This window comes from Ammodytes marinus (genome assembly GCF_949987685.1).
Source record: "Ammodytes marinus genome assembly, chromosome: 18".
In the NCBI taxonomy this organism is placed as follows: Eukaryota; Metazoa; Chordata; class Actinopteri; order Uranoscopiformes; family Ammodytidae; genus Ammodytes; species Ammodytes marinus.
In genome coordinates this window covers 11,648,610-11,670,672 of record NC_137222.1, presented here as the reverse complement: position 1 = coordinate 11,670,672, position 22,063 = coordinate 11,648,610, and the positions used below count along the sequence as shown (strand labels likewise).

The 22,063-nt window shown below is 40.3% G+C and overlaps 2 protein-coding genes across 2 annotated transcripts in view; both read left to right on the top strand.

Annotated features, from left to right (window-relative positions):
* Nucleotides 1-207: 207 nt before the first annotated feature.
* On the top strand, nucleotides 208-17,909 carry glis3 (GLIS family zinc finger 3; the record flags this gene model as incomplete). Its single annotated transcript, XM_080046609.1, has 11 exons — nucleotides 208-316; nucleotides 834-1,281; nucleotides 1,872-2,049; nucleotides 2,833-3,976; nucleotides 8,830-8,991; nucleotides 9,087-9,197; nucleotides 9,975-10,116; nucleotides 10,244-10,316; nucleotides 13,519-13,676; nucleotides 14,214-14,390; nucleotides 17,902-17,909. Exons 2-11 carry the CDS (start codon nucleotides 915-917, stop codon nucleotides 17,907-17,909), a joined length of 2,520 nt encoding a protein of 839 aa, XP_079902735.1. The 5' UTR covers nucleotides 208-316; nucleotides 834-914.
* Nucleotides 17,910-21,457: 3,548 nt separating this feature from the next.
* The window catches only part of rfx3 (regulatory factor X, 3 (influences HLA class II expression)), a gene marked incomplete at both ends in the record, with an annotated part of 7,351 nt that continues 6,745 nt past the window's right edge, over nucleotides 21,458-22,063 (top strand). Inside the window, 1 exon segment of the mRNA XM_080046608.1 lies at nucleotides 21,458-21,466. Within this exon segment, the coding sequence (XP_079902734.1) occupies nucleotides 21,458-21,466 (9 nt within the window).

Here is a 22,063-nt window from a genome sequence, read left to right as displayed (position 1 = left end):
CTTAATTATTTTCTGACTCGGTTTGAAATAACTTCCTGAAGCCATATGAAGCCATGACAAGTGGCAAACGGTGTAATCGGTGAGAGAAAGGAAGTTGCTGAGAACAGAGGAGTGAGGCGGGACGCCGCGGGTTCAAACAGAGATTCCTCGGAGGCTAGACTTCTCTGCTTTGTGCTCAGCCCACTCAAACTCTGCGAGAAACACGGCAGTTGATCTCCCGGTGTTATCCAGATTGCATTCACAGCCCGATGGACTGAAGAGAACATTCATCTTGACATGTCACTCTGGGAAAAAGTGTTTGCGACAACAATAAAGGGTAAGTGAACGCGCCAGTGTGATAGAAAAACGTGTGAGCACTTTTTAGATTAAATTGAGCTGCTGGATATGGATTAGACCTATTGTCAAAACTTTTAGTGCCTAAACTGAAACTTGAATGCAAGTTAACTTTCAGTCACCATGATATGTTATTAATATATATTTTCTTAAGTTAGAAATCTATGAATGGGCTAATATTTATTTATTTTTACTTTAGAGGTGAACTATGCAGTTTCACTGGAGGGTAATTTGTTAAGATTTTCAGATCCTGCAGTTAGTTTACAAAACACATGTTCTCTACATGTCATTGTTAGTATTGAATAATTCTATCATAATCAATCATAATGAAATAAAGTTGTTCAAGAACAATATTTAAATTCATGGTCGAAAGCTAAGTTGTGGATGAGTGGTTTTCTACTGGTTTGAAGTTCAAAGTACAAAGACTGTCCATTTTTGGTTTAATGATACATTTGCTGTTTTAATTTGTTTTCATAATTTTTTTTAAATAATTTTTTAAGGGTGATCTGAGCCGTGGATTATCGTATCCTGTGTGAAGCATAATTTGACAAACTGCAATTTCTGATCGATCTGCTTCAGCCATGAGTGGAAAGAGTTGTCAGCTCCTGGTATCTCCTTGCAGCGTGTCCCCGTCACTGAGCATGATCAGGGGACACCAGTCGTCCCAATCCATCAGGATACCCATGTCTTCCCCTCAACGGGCCAATCTCAGTCCCTCCTCGGGCATGGAGAAAGTGAAAAGAGGGGCTATCATCCACTCCTTTCCTTCTGGGAAACAGGGTGGTAGCCATGTTGTTCTGCCGGCCCTGAGCCTCCACAGACAGGTGTTGACAAATGGGAAACATCTAAACGTGCCCACTGTATCGTTCCCACATCCTCCAATGACGACAACAACAGTGACAACTACCATCCAGACAGATCACTGCTCTGCTAATAACAGCTTCAAAGGTAAAACATGTGTAATCAACCCAGAGCCAGAGTGTGAGCAAAACAATAATAATTGAACTTTAATCTCCAGAACACTATTCTAAATACAACAATATTCAGGATCCAACCAACAACTCAAAAAGGTTTGACTCAGATCACATACCAGAATAATAGTGATGTTTTTTCTTTCTCCACTACACCAAAAACACAATCGATTTAAATCGTATTATTTAACGTATCCTTAAGTGTGCTCTTAAACATGCTTTCTGTCTTCTATCCAGAGTTGTTGCCATCACTGTATTTGTTGATAATTACCCAAGCATAAAACTTGTCCTTAAATTGTCTGGGAGAAGTGGAAGGAGGAGAACAGCTAATTAGAGATTAATAGACCAGAAAGTGTCCCTGGCCTGCTCAGGTTGGCTATGGACATTCCACAACCTTAGGCCAGCTGTATAAACCCCAGTTAGAGCAGATTAAAGGAGTTGCATTAGTCAATGACTTGAGTAAGTTGTCTAATATTATGTTCAAATGTTGAACCGATCTGTGCAGATTTTTTGAATAAGGATAAAAGACTGGATATGTGTATATTTTGTTTCTCGAATGTTGTCCAGCAGGTTGTTCTGTGTCTGGGCCTACCATGGAAGTATTTGGTCAGCCAGCTACAGCTAACCTGACATTGACCGGCAATCCACTATCTGTGGTCAAAGGCCGACGGTATACTGCAGGGCCTGCAGCACCACATCCTCCATCCCATCCACATGGTGTGCACATTCCCCACACCGATGCCAGGTGGGCAATATTGATTACAGTATGCGATGATGAGCTCACAGAACCTTAAAGGAATGATTAAAAATAATTATATTTTTAGCTTGTTGCCTCACTCTCTGGTTCAAGTCAAGTCTACAGAATCCATTCCTTTAACTGTGTATCCATGTTTGAAGTAGAAATGGGCAAAGGTTGTTCATAAATTAGCTTCACAAATACTGGTGGTCAATGGGAAGTTATGGCATGCCTCGTCAGTCAGAAGATAAACTTTACAACATCACATAATGGTCCTGTGTGCTTGTTGGGACTTGTTTATTTCCCACGGTATGTTGTGCTCTGGTTGCACTATATATTTTTTGCATTCTATGTCATTATAGAATCGAATACTGTTGAACTACTGACAAGCACATCCATGGTGGTTTGCGCGCATGTGCGGTTTCCTTTTGGTATGTATTTGATTCTAAAATGACATAAAGTGCACAAAATATAGCGTTCAACATAACGTGGTCAATGAACATGTCCCAACAAACACACAGGACTTTTTAATAATGTTGTAAAGTTTATTTTCTGAATGTCTGTAAAGGCAGGCTGATACTTTCCATTGACTACCAGTATTTTTGATAAGCTATTTAGCAATGAGCAACCTTTGCCTATTTGTTCTTCAGAAATGCGCGCACATTTAAAGGAATGGGTTCTGTCGCCTTCTCTTGAACTAGAGAGTTAGACATTAAGCTAAAAAAAGAATAAAAAATGTTGAACTATTCCTTTAAGAGTGATACTAAATTAGATGACAACAATCTGTTTCAGATCCTTACTGTCCAGAGAATCCCTGGCTTCCACTACCCTTAGTCTGTTCGAGACACAGTCAGTGTTCAGCAGTGGCAAACATGACTGGCCGTGTAGCTACCGTGTGCTTCCTCCATTGGGTCCACCTCAGTGCTCCACCCAGGCTAGTGAGGGAGGTGAGCAGCTCACCCTTTCCCCTGGCACAGCCATGTCTGGCACAACCATCTCAGGTGGCACCAGCAACTCAGCCTCCCTGCCCTCATACCTTTTTTCAGGGGATGTCGGAAGCGCCAGACAGTCTCGTGCCAAGAAGAGAGCGCTTTCAACGTCGCCTTTGTCGGATGTGATGGGAATTGACTTCAACTCCATCATACGCACCTCACCTACCTCACTTGTTGCTTATATCAATGGTTCCCGCAGCTCTCCGGCCTCCCACCCTACACTCTCCCCTGTGCTGTCTGAAGGTTATGGTCACTTCCTGGGTGTAAGAGGCTGCTTTATCCCCCCGGCCCATCCCTATAGCCTGCTAGGCTCTTCGCAGGGCCTGGCCCCAGTAAGAGAGTGTGGCCCTTTGCAGATGCTTGAAGAGGGAGGGGGTCTGGAGAGCCAGATGGCTAACATGGTGGTGGAGCAGCAGTGCCTCCCAGAGGAAGGAGGGGCACTGGAGAACTCAGAGAGCTTCAGCCAAACCACCAACAACCTGCTGCCACATCTTCATTTACAGTCAGCCCTGTTGACTACTGTCCAAGATGCTGCCACCCCACAGGGGCCTCCACCACCCTACCACTCGCACCAGCACGTCCACTTCACTAGACGCCCCAGTAAAATAAAAAACCCTTCTCAGGACAGTCTCACACAAGCTCTCATGGTTCCTCCCAGGCATGGGGTGAGCTTTTTACCCCAGGTCCCAATGCTGGAGGAAGAAGAAGGAGAGCTGGAGGACTACGGGGCACACTGCTGCATGTGGTTGAACTGCAGTGCAGTCTATGAGCAAAAAGAGGAGCTGGTAAGGCACATAGAAAAGCTACATGTGGACCAACGGAAAGCTGAGGATTTCACATGCTACTGGGCGGACTGTCCACGCAACTTCAAGCCCTTCAATGCCAGATACAAGCTTCTGATCCACATGAGGGTCCATTCGGGAGAGAAACCCAACAAGTGCATGGTACACCATCCAACTGCCATGTCTCTTTTCATAAAACTGAAGTCTATACTTTCATACTTTGTTTTTCTATGCTTCTTGGGAAAAAAATATTTCATAAATTATCTCCTGACACTACATGGAGGAGGAGCTTACACTCAGATGAATATGTTTTGTACTCACTTGAGAGAAGGAGTCAATGCTGCCAAAGCAGGAACAGGATGAATGTCAGGGGCCTGAGGGGTTCAACTCTCAGTGTTCCATTCAAATCCACAGTTTCTAGTTGAAAGCTTTTAAAACCTTGAGGTGCAGAAAAAAAGCCTTTTGAGCGCAAATGCCTTCATGTGCTTTATGTTTATGGCCAAGTTTTAGATAAAAAATATGGCCTTGATCTCTTTTCTTCATTTCGGCCATGGGGTAATTAGCGGAGCTCTGTGATAATTGACATGGGACTTCACTCGATTATGTAGTTGTTAAAACAGCACAAAGAATGCCTAGCACTTTAGAGTTGGCATAGCACTATGGTACTCTGGTCGGTACTGGGCCTGTCAGCAGCAAGGTTCTTTTTTCTGTGGGGAGGGGAGTTTGCCTGTCCACGCTCCGACAAACTTGGCCGTCTTTCTGAGAAGGTGATGCCCCATAACCTGGCTCTCTACAGGTCTGCATCTGTGGCCAAAGAGTTGGCGTTTATCCATGGGCCTGAACTAGTAGCTTTGCTTGTCCAAGATGGATGGTCTAACTCTTTCAGATATGTTACAATTTAATAATGCCTTGTAGTAGTAGTTTGGTTTTTAATGTTATGTGAGTCTATAATATAGACACAATGCTGAGGGTCTACAGCTGCACTGAGGTAGGTCACAGCAGTGCTTCCAGCTTTAAATGCTTATGTTAGAATGCAAAAATGCTCCCAGCTGGCAATGCTAATATGCAAATGTTAGGCAATTGCAATGTTTGCCATCTTCATTTAGTGTGTCATTTTAACCCAATAGTGGGGCTACAAGAGCATTCAATGGATTACCAGTCAGTTGGATTCATCATGTGGGTAGGCTACTATGGATATTTTGGACCGAATTGTATGGCAATTCATAATTTAGAGGTTCATATCATTCACAAACTGCTGATTGTGCTTGAGGAACAGTCAGAGGGTCAGGGAAAAATGATGTATAGCCTATATGTCTTTTTCCTGTGTCACTCCCACTGGGAAAATACTTGAGACTTTGATGAGTAATTGACAAACCACATGCTTCGTTTCACTGCGTTCAAAAAGTCAATTATTTACCACATGCATACCTGCAGTCGACCTTTTGTACTAAAATACTCACTTATTAGTTGAAGCCTTCTCCGTTGCCATGGGGTTGAAGTCGTTGGATAGGTCTGTGCTCTGTGTAATCATTCAGTAATGAAGAAAGGATTCCACTGTAAAAAATGTAATCGATTCAAAGTGGCACTTGTGTTTTGTGGTAGGGTAATAATAGTGTAGGTTAATTCTGAACAATGAGCGAAAAGGCCAGCAGCACACTAGACTAATCACCGCTGCACTTTAATGAGACATTTTGATTCCGTGTGAAATTTCTTCAGGTGGAGTCTGAACTTTATGTCAAGACTGACATACACGAGTATGTGCATGTGCTTACATCTACCTCCTATATAATTGTCCAAAAATATATCATGGAGTTTTTCTTAAAAGATTGGCAGGTGAAATAACTGATGCGTGCTAACTGAGGTGCAAGGCTGCAGCGGAACAATGGGGTTGGTCTTGTTACACAGTGGACACATAGGGCAGGCCCAGGCTTGTACCTAGCTGTCATCTCACCATCTGTTTAATGATCATTCAACATTGTGTTAGCATATACTTGACTCCAACAGTCTATTTGCTTCTGTCACTGTGATTTACACATGAGGTTTTGAAAGCACAGTTTGAAACCCCAAACAAGATATGTCTACCGTCATTGTGAGTCAGCAATATGATTTCTGGAAATGTTTCCTTATCGTTCTTTTTTATCACCATTTTTATAATTGTTCGTCGGGGAGTGGAGCAATTGCTTGCTCTTTGGAATTATTGTCTTGTACATTGTGGCTTCATGTTTTCTGCAAAACACCCCAACACCGAAAAATCCACATACATTTGAAACTTACATTCAATTCATTTCAGTTATAATGTGAGTAAATTGTGTATTTATGTTGGATCGTTTTTACTATTTCAAAACATACTAAATGTTTTTTCTCATGTAGTTATTGCCAAAGTTGATAGCAATTGTTTTGTATTTTTTATATAGTGATAAATCACAATAATGCACATTTATTGACATTTATCGTGCCAGAATTCTAAACCCCCTCCTCAGATTCAGGAAAAGTCTCACATGAAAAATAGTTAGGTATACCAACGACAGAATGTCTAATTGTTTGAAATATTCAAATATTCACATGATACATTTTGTTTTCTTGTAACACTGAATCATTCATGTTGTTTCTCATTTGTCAGTGGAGACGGGGACGGAAAAGCTAAAAATATACAGTATAAGGAAACAGGTGAAACAAAAAGGGTAGATATATCACTGTTGAGACAGAGGCAGAGCAGAGTTGAGAGTGAACTGACCTCGGAGTAAAGACTGGGCACTGGGCAGACTCTGCTGGCACAGACTGAAGCTGTCATTGTTCAGCCAGGGCATGAGTACCTGCCAGGATCTGTCAAATGCTGGCTGTAACACTGATCTACTCTGAGGAGCCATGCTGCTTTCTTTTCAGCCCCAAACGCCCCTCACCACAAAGCAAAAAGCCCTCCGTGCTTTATGTGAGCCCCATGAGACATAGGGAGAGGGAGTTACACAGTTACCCACCCCTTGCATGGTCCTGGAGTTTTGGGCAGAATTTTTAGTTTTACGCTGGTTCTCACTTGTCTGTCCACTTTTGTTCTGAGAGACTATTTATACAAATTCTTCGTATGAACGATTGGTAAACCTCATGCTTTTATATCATTTGAAGAATACAGCTACCTACCATTTGACATTCAAAAAAGATTGGCATAAAATGTAATTTAAACAGTAGCTTTGATAAAAAATAAAGTAACCTTGAAGTGATGGGAAAATACATTTAGTTTTATCAAGTTAAATTGCATGAAAACAATGGGCTTGGTATATAGCTTTTAAGAAAATATGTCAGGAAATAGCCGTTTTGTTTTGTGAAAGAATGGCAAGCATGTGTATTTGAGAATATGGAATGCGGTGGAATGTTATTAGTGAACTATTACATAGTTTGAATTTGGCCTTGGCAGTGATGACTGAGAGGTATCAGTATGTGAGGAATCTAGTCTTAGAGGGAAAAATAACAAAACTGGACATGGTCTGTGTGTTTTCTCCAAAAGGCTTAGTAAGGACATTCCAAACCCCCTGTGAAGGGGAAGAGGGAGGGTAAAGTCCCTGGCTTTACAAAAGCTTATGATGTTTCGCATATTTTAGCAATGAAGTCACTGTGTGATTGCATGATACTGCGAAAAAAAGCAAGAAAAAAAAGCTGTTTTGTTGGTTTGGATAACATCTTCTTGAAGCCCAAGAAGAAGTTCAAGCTGTGTGTATAAAGCTGATGTATAAAGAAGAGTCAACTCAAAGTGACTCTACATTATTCGTGCTTGATGGCTACCAACTGCTGTCAAGGTGATGCACGTTGAAGGATTCTAAAAAAACAGATGACAATCCAGTGATGTGTGTATAAACACTGGCCCCTGCTGGTGACTTATCAAACTATCAGACGTTTTATTGTGCTCAATAAATATAAACAATTAAATCTATATGTGTAACAGTAAGAGAGTCAAACTTCCAGTTTAAGCATTGGAAGCACAAAGCCTCATGATTCTTCCTGTGTAAAGCATCATCACTATGGCAACAGGGGTACATACAAAAGAGAAAAGAAAAAATTTAAATAGGTGAGAACAAACCATGTATTTTTAAAATATGTGTGCCTCTTGAAATTCAGTATTAAGTATCATTTAGACTAATTCGGACTTATTGATCGTAAATGCCTAACCTGTCAGAAGAGAGCAGGATCGTGACTAAGCAGAGCATTTCATATTGGGTATCCTATTTCCGGGCTTGTGCACACAAAGAGAGTGCTTGTTAAGGGATTTAAGGATATCAAATTAAACGTTGTTTCATAGCACAATACTGAAACTTCTCAAAATGTGCCCACTCAGTCATCTATCATAGTCATTAAGCTGGCTTTGATAACCACTGTTGTCAAATAGATATATGTTGATAAAATTGTGATGTGCTCTGTATCCTTTTCGTCCAATTAAGTTACCTGCAAACAATATGGGGGCATTATTATACATGTAATTTACCTTTTCTTCTGTAAAATTCCATTTTAAAATGTTGAAGTCACTAACAAATTGCAGCGTAGAAGGAAGTGGCTTGTTGGTGCGTGCAAAGTGGTTGAATACCACATACATAGGCAAGTGATACAATAGTCTGCTCACACTACCAAGTGCTTTAAATTAATAACATAAACTTGTCAGAAAAAAAATGCACCTATCTTTCCTAAAGTTTACTCCTCTCTATAAAGCTTTGTTGCTTTACAGTATAGCTGCTTGCATGTTAAAATCCTTTAGCATAGGGCTGCTAGAGTATACTTGAGTATCATTTGAGACAAAATCATGATTATTTTTTTATTGAAAAGGTCTTTCTATGTTTCCTCTTTCACTCCCTCCCACATGCTGAGGTCAGCAGGCCATTTATTGCCACCTTTGTGTACAGTGACTTCCATATACGTTCCATATTATGCAGAATATCCTATGTGGAGTATCGCACTGAATAAAACCTGCAGACATATTATTGTGCTTAATGGAGAAATTGGCCTCATGTCACAGTGTTTATATGTGTTTACAGTTTGAAGGCTGCAAGAAGGCTTTCTCTCGGCTAGAAAACCTGAAGATTCACCTGCGTAGCCACACGGGGGAGAAACCGTACCTGTGTCAGCACCCAGGATGTCACAAGGCCTTCAGCAACTCCAGTGACAGAGCCAAACACCAGCGTACACACATAGAAACTGTGAGTGGCAGCCTTGCACAGACACGTAACAACCATGCATGGAATGTGTGCGGCTTTGCATTAATGTTTTCATATCTGTCTGTGTTGTTGTACAGAAGCCATATACCTGCCAGGTGCCAGGCTGTGCAAAGCGCTATACTGATCCCAGCTCTTTGAGGAAACACGTGAAGTCCCACACTACTAAAGAACGACAGTTAAGGAAAAAGGTACATAGATACCACCAGTGCCTGATGCTCCACACTTCATCATTGAGAGCTGGCTTAATCTGGCTCTAGGTGTTGCAGTCATAAATACCTTTCCATCTTGACCAAATCAAATTAGTCTTGATTACAAGTAGACATCATCACTTCAATTACACTACAACGCTAAACAAGAACAAAAAAAACTATGTTCACACATTTCCCATCATTTTGCTTTAATTTGTACTAATTGCCTGAAAGTGTTAAGAATATACTGCGTGTGATGTGTTCTCCATCCCACTCATTGCAACTAAACTGCTAACAGAAATATGTCATCAACAACATGTTTATGAAAATCCAGTGAGCTGGCTTGTAAATTTATACATCAGCTGACATAAAAACTGACAGAGCCAGAATACACAAAAAAATACATACAGTATAATCATGATTGTTTTTCATCATGTTTGTCCTGTTATCACCTGCTACTGTATATTCTCCATTTAAAGGGACCACATTACACAGTTTTAAATAATAGCACTGCAGTGTTGTAGTTAAGATGTTTCTCATGTGTGATAGAGGTGTCTGCTCTTTAGCTTTTACTGGGGGTGATGGTCACCATAGATACAAATAAGGTGTGTAGGTTTGGTAAAAGTGACATTTTATCATCACCCGCATGCACTTCTTTCAGATAAAACTAAAATACATGCAGTGCATCGATAAAAAGAAAATTCTGCCCTATTTCTATAAGTGTTTATGCTGTTGATCAACATTTATTTTGATGTTCCTTGCGCCCTTTTTTTCTAGAGGAAGTCCACTGCTGGAGTGACCCAGGACCCGCTGACAGAGTGTTTAACCATCCACCCTCTGCAGCCAAGCCTTTCTCCTCTGGCAAGGATAGATAACAACTTGAACTCGCCTGTTGGTGTTTCCCATGAGTCATACTCCGGTATGTCTAAGCCCTGGCTCTTTGCATTCAAATGTTTGATAGGAAAACCTAGATTCTTAAGCGTGTCCCTCTGCAACCATGTGCACATAATAGGTTTGTCCGTTTGATTTAGGATGTGCTTCCCCAGCTGCTCCGCAGGGACAAGACTCCTGCAGCAATCCTCACCTGGCTCTGTTGTGCTCCTTACAGGATGATTACAGGTACAGAGGACTCTTTGTATTGTTTTCTTAAGCCATGGTGAGTCAGGCAGAAATAAGAATACCATTATGATCATGTTTACAGAGTAACCCCATTTTTCATGTTCCAAGTAAAATGCCGGCATAAAAACACAAAACTAGAATACTACACACTCGATGTTACAATTCGTAATTGTATGCATATTTACGTAAGGAAAAAATCACTTAAACCCCCTTGAAGTGTGTTAGCCAGCCAGTTTTTAAGCAAAAGAGCCAAAGCCTTTTTTATGTTTATCTCTTTGAAATACTGTGGAATTTAATCAACATAAAACAAGATAAAGCATCATAAAAGTCAATAGTCTGAGCAGTTAGCTTTACTAATTACTCACTAATCCAACTGGTATTTTCCCTTTTCATTTTGTATTCCCATTGGCACGGTTAGGACTCAAACCATGACTGGGTTTAAAAGCTTCACAAATCCCTTTTTGTCCCACTTGATGATGTGAAACAATTAACTTAGACATTGGTTGTCAGGGCTTCAAGCTCATAATTACAATAATCAGTTGTAAAGAAAAGTCCCATTTGGTTTCCTTGATAAAAGAGTCCAAAGGGTTCTTTTTTATTTTTTTTTTATTTAGTTTTTTGGGGTAAATGTGTGGTTCTATGGCCCTGGAAAGAGGCTCTACAGGTCGGGGATGGCCACCAACACATTTCCCCTGATCAACCCATAGGAAAGCGGCCCTTCATCAATTCACTTCTTCAAAGCGTGTGATAAAGTATTTCTGTCATTCTAAGCAGCCAGATGCTCATGGCTCCTCACTGGCTCTGATTGTTCTCGTACCAGCGGTAGGCCAAGGCATTCACTGCAGGATTCTGGGTAGACAATTGGCCTGTGAAAGCAGACCCTGCCTTGCCTCATTGGTCTCGACCCGCTGCTATTAATGGGTGCTATAGCCACCAACAAGAGCAGCTAGGGAATCCGATAAGTGAATCATAAAATCAAAAAAAAAGAAGAAAAAAAAAAAAAACACTATTTAGGGTCCAGTGGGAGAGGAGAGAAGTTGTAATTACTTGGTAAGATGTTAAATCGATTGTAAAATCCGCCTTGCCATTTTCTGTGCACGTTTCTGTGATTCCTTTTGATTAAAATTCACTCCTTGTATATTCAGCAAAATTTGGCTTCTTTATTATACCCTGCAAATGTGTGTTTTCTTTTTTGCCAAACCCAACAGCTACCATGGCCCCTGAACAATACTTAAATGTTCTGGTTTAATGCTCTCTATTCAATGGGTTACAATGAATCTGAAAGTAACGACCTCGATTTTCTCAATATTGTAACAATGAGCCACAAAGGTGTAAAAATGAAGGTAATGACTTACTGAAGCTGAATTCTTGTGTAAGGCAGCCTTGAAGAAAAAAGATACATATATATTCAGTGAAGTTAAACAACATTTCCTATTTTAACTTATGTATTACACTAAAGACAGAGGGAGCAGTCTTGATCCATTGTCCACATAAAAGATTGAACAAACTGCAGGCATGGACTTGCGTTATTGTGTGAAAAAATGCAATGAATGAGCTCAGTACATAGTTATTGATCATAACGTGTCTCCAGAGTGTCTCTGTTGCTACTTATATCAATTCCCAAGCACATCGAGTTAATCTTGTGGTCATGACCTTGATAAACGAAACAACTGTGATGGCACTTTTATTCTGTATTGTCCAGAAAAAATATATATTTGATTTAAAATAGCAAAACTATGCACACAGTATGCAATTAACGGCAGAAGGAGTTTTAGCTAAAAGTAGGAGCTTTCTGCATGCATTCTGTCAAGCAGTTATCTCAACTGTGTCATGTTGTCCACCTTATCTGCATCATTCAAGCGAGTAAAGGATTCACAGAAGGACAATCACAGACAATGATAGTTTGATGTGAATGGTTGCAGAACCAATGCTTGTCGAAATCAGTGTCACATTCACACATGTGTGAAACCGTCCTGATGTAATAACTCAGTGCTTCTCAAATGGTGGGGCGCCGAGTTGTCAGGGGGGGCGCGGGTGGCCTTGATTTTCAACTGACAAAAAAAATGTGTGCTTGTGTATGGTCATAACCGCGCGAAAGGCCGCGATTTGCAGTAAATAAACGTCCACATGTGTCTCCAAGTGTCTCTGTATGCTATTTAAAAAGAAATCAAGCAAGTAGACTAATAATAACATTAATGAATTATAGGTTATCGCATCACAGAAGGCATATAGGCCTATAATAGTAAAAAAAAACACCACCTTAACTATGTTTAGAGTTTAAAAATGTTTTTTTTAAGTTGCTGCAGAAGTTATCTCAGCTAATTTTATAATCTAACATCTAATTTGATAATAAGGTGATTGTATGCAGAATGCTCATGCCAGAAACTCATACAGTGGTTTTGTACAGATAAATAAATAAATATTAGCAGGTTCTCAACAGTATTTCAATTTAGGGGGGGGGGGGGGTGCGAAAAAATTTCTGTCCCCTAGGGGGGGCATGACAGAAAATAATTGAGAACCACTGTAATAACTGATGCTTTATTTGAAGGCTAACTGGTTATCATATACTGAACCTCTCAGTGGAGCAGCAGCAGATATGGGAATTTGGGAAATACAGTAGTTTGTTAAAGTGCAATGTTTCCAAATTCTGATTTAAGGCTGGTAAGAGGTTGCAGTTTGCAGTTTGTGATCCTGAATGTTTTTTTTTTGTTTTGTGTTTCTGTATTTAACATCTATTTAAAAATAGAGTATGATCAACTTCAATGGTTTTTGTTTTCCACATGATGTGGTAACTTACTTTATTTTAAAAAAACTTTTTAAGAAAAATACAGCAAAGAAGATGGACACAACAAACACCTATAAATAAACCACACTACAGTCTGGTAACCCGGTAAAAAAAAAGGAGCTCACAGAAAATACAGTAATCTCTTACTGAATAAAGGGTGAGAAATACTAAGAAGTCTCTCTTTATATTTAAAATATCACAGGTTAATGGAATACAGCCAAACATTTACCATTAAATTAAATAATGAAAAAACCTCTCAAAACAAAATTCTCTACCTTCTTTATTGCTTGTTCTTAGTTTTGGAACGTTTCTGCATTCCACAGAAAAAAACAAATAAGTAATTGATGGGAAATTATGTATTGTTCTTTTTTCTTTTTTCCACAGACAGAGTATTTAATTCAGTCTGAAATATTTCAGGTTTGTTGATCCTTCCCCTCACCAGCTCTTCCACGGGGATCAGTGTGGGCCTTGCTCTTCCACCTGCCTCCCACATCCTCCCATTGGGACATCCCTACAGAACAACCCAGATCTAAAGCACCTTGGCCAGCCTCTTGAAGTAGCACCTCACAATACAGGTACACAGAGATTTGTTTCCAGTTCATTCTCAAGGCTTTTCAAATCTTTGCAAAAATACAGTGCATACAATACATAGCACTAGTTTAGAATAACCTTTTAGCGATTGCCTGGGCTGTTTGACAATCAGCTCTAAAAGACTTTCTCACATGCACATTAAATCGTCCAACATAACTGTATGTGGCAGTGGCAATGATGTGTGTGGCAGGTGGCTGGTGATTTTTCTACTTAGACAGAATCAGGCAGCTCCACTCTATATGCCTTTAAATAGATATCACCTCTTTTTCGCCTAGGAGTTGACAGCCACAGTGATGTTGACAAGGTGTTCAGGAATATACTGTGTAGCTCACAATATATTTTTCACTGCTGCTGACATAAAGAAAGGACTGAAATGCACAATTTGTTTCATGTGTGGGACCTAATGCTGCCGTTCTACTGGAATGTATAATTTAAGTAGGAAAGCTATATAGTCTAAAATTGAGCTGTTTTTTTAACATAAAGGATAAAACGAGTGAGGCTTTCTCATTTGCCCTTTTTAGACCTCGCGGGGCAAATGAAGATGCTGTATTCTCCTCCACAATATGGTGTTGGGTTCACAGCACGGACCAGCTCCAGTCATCTGATGCAAGATGATGTTTTTGGTAAAAGCCTGGCTCCAGCAGTCAATATTCCCAATGGGGTGGCCAACTTGCAAACAGCTCTTCCCTGCACTACAGGTAATGGAAATTCACACAGTCTAACCAAATTTACTCAAGGATGACCACTTTATTACCGGATTTTACGTGTGTACGTGTGTGTGTACGTGTGTGTGTGTGTGTGTGTGTGTGTGTGTGTGTGTGTGTGTGTGTGTGTGTGTGTGTGTGTGTGTGTACCTGCAGGATATGATGTCCACAGCCAAGCACAAGATGTAGCTCCCGATCAGGAAGCACATGGAGGGGATTTTTTCCGGATGACGGACCGCTGCACAAGCCGGGTCTCCTCCTGCATCTACACAGAGGGATGATTGGATGATGTCACTCAATTGTTGGGTTTTGTCCCTTTGCACTGTCCACCCTTCCATTTGAGTCAAACGGTCAATAGAAAGAATCGCTGTCTCTGGCAGCAGCTTCATTTAGCCACATAAAAGGATATTTGATGGTAAAGGAATCTATAAGGCTGCTCGCTGGGTTAGATAGTATTGAAGGAATCGACTCTTACATTTTCACTCTCTCTCTCTTTTCAACCTAATATCTATAAATGTACTATTTGACAAAACCCTGGTTTCTGCCTCTATAATGTAAAGAAATTACTGGGCCTAAAGGATCATAATGTTTACTTTCTTAGTTTTTTTTCTATATATATATTCATGTGTATTGTATGAAGGCTTGTGTATAACATGTAAGTACTGGTAGTTTTCAAGTGACATTTTGCACAACCACTCAACACTGCAATGAAAGCAAAGAATGCAAGGGATCATTTATTAAGGTTTTTCTTAGAACCACAGCTTTGTAACTATAGTAACAAGTCAGCCTTACCATTTCGCTGTAATGTTCATAGACATCACCTGTTGTTTGAGTATCGTACTGTGCTATGAGCTATAATGTGCTCCTGTGCCAAGACGTGAGGCAGGTCAACTATTACAGTGATTATAGCTGCTTTTATATTTCGATACAATTTACATTGCAATGCAAGCATAACCCAAATATGTTATATAAAAAATAAAAAGCATACATTGTGATCACCATGGATTAAACAAGATATAGCCTACAGTATATGGAGTAATATGTAAAGCTACTGAAATAATCAGCAGCAAGTGAAAGTACACCTGATCTGTGGCAAATGGGTTAAAACGTGCTTTGTTGCTTACTTTTGAATATATTTGGACTGGATCAAGAAAAATAAGTAAAACAATTGTACCCTTGTCTATTTTTTTTGGTAACGTAAATCACAGAAATAATTAGCAACCACTGCTGTGTACCTGAAAGCCACAGGTCTGGTAGGCACTAGTCCTCACAGCAGCTTATTTTGTCTTGTTTGAAATTGAAAGGACAAATTGTATTAATTAGCAAAAGAGTGCAATTCTTAGTTTAGATGGTAGGTTTCGGTAGTTGCTTAGCAACAACTACTCTTCCAAAAACATCTGTTTAGTACTGCTAACCAAAAAGAGGGCTGCTTTGTGGTCTCAGGTGGTTGATTTGGTTTGTGTGTAGCAGGACGACTCTTAACAGAGCTGAGTTTGTTTGGTCACTCTTCCCAGTTGAAAAAGTTTTGTGTGTTTTTTGCCCCCTACTTGTGCTTTTCGGTGAAATGTTTTAAATTGTAGTCATGCTTTTCTATTTAGTAATTTCATAGATAGCTACAACAATTGTTTTTCTACAAATCTCCATCACTTGCACGACGTAGCCTGCAAAATGCTCAAGTGAAATAGTCCAGTAGGCCTATACGTCCAGTTGACTAAAACAACCAATTATTGTTTGTTCCAAATGTTGGTCAGAAGACGCGGGTGAGAATTAAAAAAGGAGCGTTAATTTGGGCTCAAAAGTCCATGGGTTCAGTTGTTAACATGGTCTCGGTGTTTATATTTACTTGTACAGGTAGAAAGGCGTATTCATTAGCAGGGTTCGACCGTCACCTTCCACTCACAAAGTAGGACCATGAGAATAGTGGGAGAGAATGCAACATGATGGTCAAATAACACACAGCACAGAAGAAAGGGATTCACCCCTTGGACTATCCAGCCATCTGGTATGGTGGATTCTGGGCATTGCCTGCCAACACTTGTGGTTGCAAATCTTCACTGGGATTGTGAAAGTATCAGAGGGTAATGAAAGGCAATCATGAAGTCAGCAATCATTGAAAGTTGTATAACACCAGATGTGCCCAACTTGCTTTCCTGCCCTCAATCTACTATTCCACAAAAGATGATAAAAAGAAAAACAAATGTGTAAGTTTCATTCAGGCAAAATTGCACGTGATATTTTCAGCTCTCAAATCTGAAAGGAAAGAAAGCGCTGGAACATGAGTTAGATCTTGTAGAACCTTTAACATCCTAATTAGGCCTACCTTCATTTTTGATTAGTATTAGGTTTTTTGCCCACTGTGTTTCAAACAGTTACAACACTGGTTTGATGCTGGAGCTTTTTTTATTATTATTATTATTATTATTATTAGCCTATTGATTGTGGCCAGACTTTGTCAACTTAAAAAGTGAATGTCAACAAAGACATATCTCCATGGCAAACTGAACTGAATTGTTTACCACACTAGAGAGAAAATTTAAATAACAGGTTCACCTCACACGGTAGCCTATAGCTAGGTGTAGCGTACAATTCTTAACGTTGTGGACAAATTACAACCCAACCCTTTCCCTCTGGCCAAAACAACATCTTCAAAATCGTACAATACCAGTTTGTATCATTGCAGCAGAGAATGAAATCACAATAGGCATACTGTCATCATTATGATAGCCTAATTATGACATGATAATAAAACAACAACAAGAGCCTACAACAGCTGGAGAAGTTGCACACTTGTAGCTGTAGCCTGTTGTTCAGAGAAAAGACCTACAGGCATTGTCTTTGCCCCAAAAGGACCATAAAAGGGAGAAAAAAAACGTGACTTTATTTCAACATCCTGTAGGTTAGGTTGTTATTCTGCATTGAACGTCTCCAAATAACCTCAGATGTAACGCATTGGCTCGTGTGGAATAGCCAGCCTTTTATAAAATATTCCTCGTTATATTCGAATAATACATATCAATGTATTTCGCCGTGGTCTTATTTCCGTAAAGATTGCATTATGTGCGCTTAAATCTCCTCCCACCTGCCTGCTTCGGTTGCGCGCTCCCAGTGAGTTTTATAGCAACAGTTGCCCAGTGAGGCAGCGCCATAGTCACCGTAGTCCTGGCGACTGTAACCCACCAACAACAACCTCTCGCTCCATCATTACCACCTCCTCCACCATCCTCATCTCATCAACCAGTCCACAGCTCAGGTTTGATTCCATTTCTTATTATTCTTAGTCCGAATCCAAGCCCCCTCTCCCTCTCGCTACAATGGGGAAACCTTTAACGATGGGAAATGTAAATGCTGTGGTTAATGTTTTTGTCTTCTGCTGAATGAAGGCTCCGGTGCTAGCGAGGGTGTTTCTTTGTGACGTGGTAGCCTGCTTGCTAACGTTGCCTGGTAGATAACCACAGCTGTGAGGGGTCCCTGATCGCTTGCAGAAGCTAATCGTGTCCTCTCGCAGGGTCCTAAGTGGCTAAAATTGACCTTAATGTGCACCAGTTTGGTAGATAACGGTGTTTTCCGTGCAACTTCTTTGCTTAAACTCACCATGCTGAGTGGTAGCGTAGGTCCGGGCTAGTAACTGATGCTAGCTGGTCAGCTGGAGCAGGAGCAGGTGTCTGTTGTTGCTAGGTTGCTAACGCCAGCGTTGCCTTCTTACAATGCCTGTTGGTATCCCATTTTTTTCTTCCTTTTTTTGGAGGCTTATGTTACGGTGATATTGCCAGTTTATGTATCGGGTGGTTCAAATCTTGTTGGCTCAAACGAAATCTATAAGGTCGATCAGCATTGGAAAGTGCTATGAGCTAGATTTCATACACTAACTGCTATTGACAATAGCTAAGCCATTACTTTCCCTTTTGTCTTTGGAGCAAGATAGCTTCGCTAGCTTTCCCCCTGCCCTCTTTGTGGCATCGGATGGCTATGATAAGCTATCTGATAACACAAGGCTAAGTTTTGCAGTGGTCAGTTATAAAAGGAGAAACACCTGCCCGTTAAAATATATTAATGTTACCACGGATTTTTATCAAGAACCCTAACGTTATTTTGCATTGCACGTTCAGTAATTGGGCTGGGAATGTAAACACGTATTTATCCATTCTGCAAGACAGGTATACTCCAGAATAAATTACTAACAGTTAATAGATAAGATTATTTATATTCTTTGTTATATTTGTGTGTGCATGTGTTTCCCTCGGTGTGTGCATTTAACCCAGCATGTGACTGTATAGGAGAAAGAAGCTTAATATTGTCCCAGATTGATTTTAGTATAATATGCTAAATTAAATAAATATGCTAAATTAAAAATTAAATATGCATTATTATATCATATATGCATTAAAGGGGTCTTTAATACATTCATATATGAAGAGACTTGGTTAACTTATGTTGCATCATAATTATTATTGGGACCATTGAGTCTCCTGTGCAGCTACAACCTCTGGGAGGGGGTGTGTGTGTGTGTGTGTGTGTGTGTATATATATATATATATATATGTGTTCACTGCAGAAACATGCAGTAATAGTAGATCTATCTTATTTTTTTTCATCATCCATATAATTTGGTTCCATCTCAATGTGAAGTCCTGTCCATATTTTACATGGGCTACTGTAGTTAAAGCCTAAAATAATACTAATATATTGATCTATCGGCATATAAAACCCAAATAAAAGTCATGATCAGACACCCCCCCTCCCAAGCACACACACACACACACACACACACACACACACACACACACACACACACACACACACACACACACACACACACACACACACAAAATAGGATGTTGGAAACTGCTAGTTATCAGGTCATGTTACCACTTACCTATGGTCCAGTACGGTAGTACAGAAATATACCATGCCACCTGCTGCCTGGATCCTGTTACATTTCCAATCACTTAAAGAGGGGCTGATTAATTCAATTATTCACTTTTCATGGCTTTGCTGAATACAGCACGTTTGGTTTGTTATTTGCCCCCAGCCTGTTTAGAAATAATGTATATTGTTGATGAAAGAGGAGAGGCCCTTGTTTTCTCCTTCCTTAGCCCACATCTGGCTATTAGGAAAAACACGGTACATTTAGGCCTGCTTTGGTCGCCTGTGTCTCTATGGTTCTAGAAATGTTGGGACATTTCAAACTTTCATTAGGCAGTTGTCCTGTCATGACTAGGGATCAGACTTGAACTAGCTTTGTAACTATAACTCTTTTTTTATCCTATACACTGATGTAATGTTTCTGACACCATTATCTGGACCAGCAGTCTTTTAAAAAAAAATAAACAGTCCCAGGTCTGTAAAAACCCAACTCCTAAACAAACAAACACACACACACACACACACACACACACACACACACACACACTTCAACTCACACTTGCACCTCCTTTCACCTGTTTTCTTGCTACACTAGCACCTGATCATGCCCTTTTATATTGCCTTGGTTTCCATGTAGTGCAAGTGTGTGAGACGGAGAGATTTCTCACATGGTGTATGTGTATACTTTTCTCTTCGGGGCACTAGCTCTTATTTCTTCACTTGGTGTGTCAGACTTTACCTTTTTATTCTACATGATCACTTGACATGCAAATTACTGTTCTGTCTATGTTCTGGTAGCTGCCGGCCTGTGACTGTAGACCTTGCACTCTGCACTATTCGTCACTTGTAACGTTAGCGAGAGGAATCGAGGGGAGAAAACGCAGGGCAAAATGTTGCCCTCCTTGGTGGCTTTTGTTCCTCTGTGTCTTTGTAGGGCCTGCACTTGCTCAGTGGAGCACAGTATTTAAGTGGGCCACAAGGGAGTGCCTGAATGGTGAGGCAGGAGGTGTGTGTGTGTGTGTGTGTGTGTGTGTGTGTGTGTGTGTGTGTGTGTGTGTGTGTGTGTGTGTGTGTGTGTGTGTGTGTGTGTGTGTGTGTGTGTGTGTGTGTGTGTGTGTGTGTGTGTGTGTGTGTGTGTGTGTGTGTGTGTGTGTGTGTGTGTGTGTGTGTGTGTGTGTGTGTGTGTGTGTGTGTGTGTGTGTGTGTGTGTGTGTGTGTGATGGGGGGGGGGGGGGTTGGGGTGAGGCAACAAGAGTGTGTTGTGATGCAGCTCGATTAGTAGGCTCAGTTGGGGAATCTACTTTAGCTTTCAAACTGCATTGTGTGGACTATGAGTCCACGTTCTCCTTTCTTCGAAAGTCCTTCTTTTAGCATTGGGATATAGTAAGCTGGAGGCTACAGTTTGACTGGGCCGTTTGACATTTATGACTTTGGTTACCTGCATTCAAAGGCTTTCACTCTTCAGGGTATAGAAGTTGCTTGTGTGGTAGTTTCTTATTCATATGTTTAATCAGCTTTGTATATTTTCTGTTGTGAATGGATCGTCTTGGGCAAAATAAATATTTGATTTGGTTGGAAGTTTATTTTTCCACAAGGCAAACAGCATCCGGTAAAGCAACAGCCTGCTGACATGTCTGACAGTGATAGCACATACACATATCCCCCCCTCCCCAAGCTATTGAAAATAGTCGTGCTGAAAAAAGCAGGAGGCTTTGCGTTAATGAATGTCAGTGTATGCTGCATGTATAAATAAAAGAAAAAAAATCCATACATATCTTCCTGCTGCTTTAACTATTCCTCACACTCTCAGTGCATATAGAGATAGCAAACCAGCTGTGTGCACCATCTTTGAGGTCAGTCACCCTAACATGAATAAGGTGATAGCCTTCATCCCAAGAAAACAGGCTGGTGATATTGAAGATAAAGGAAAGGGGCAGGCCCTCCCTGGAGAGAGTGGAAGCTGTTAGGAGACCCAGCTTAATTAACCAAGAGAGGTTTGTTCATGGAAACTGTGATGGGGAGGAGGTATGGGTGATGGTAGCCATGCTATTATTAACTCACAAACACAGGTTCACCATCACAGAGTATTTTCAGATTGATCCTTATCATCAAAATAGTTTACTTTAGCCTTGGTAAGTAAGTACCATAGCCATGGCCTTAAGACTCTTAATGCATAATGTAGGACTTTATTCGTAGTAATGCCGCTGGTTTGTAACAATAATTAAAAATGAGTTATCTTGCCAGTTGTTCCCAGTACTGATCCAGGACTTCCAATCCCAAGTAACGTTAAACCTGATAAAGTGGGGGACTGAGCAGACAAAGTGAAGCAGCATCTATTTGGAGTTTGTTAAATATTAACTTGTTTTATTGCTGTGAACATGGAGACAAGACCATGTGTCACTGATGCATGAGGCTCTCAGTACATTGAGTACCACCAGGCAGAAACAGGTGCTTGGGTAGAATTGCTCTTGAGCAGCTTTAGTTTGGATTGATTTTTGGTCAAAACAGACAAGGGTCTGTAGTAAAAACCTCTTGTTTTCTATCAAGGTTTGTTTCTATCTCATTTTGGCAGATGACATTTGGATAATTATTGGATTCAATTTCCTCTATAAAAAGCTTTAGTCGTGTTATATGTTCTAAAACATGTTAAGAATACGGTAAAACGCTTTATACTTGGATGTTTATGTCACTGATTGTATGAATATTTTACCAATTATAATAGTACTAACTATAATAGTAATAAAAAGTAATTTGTGTATGGTCCTTTTGCCTATTTCATATAAGTCTGGTTTTTGTTTCTTGCA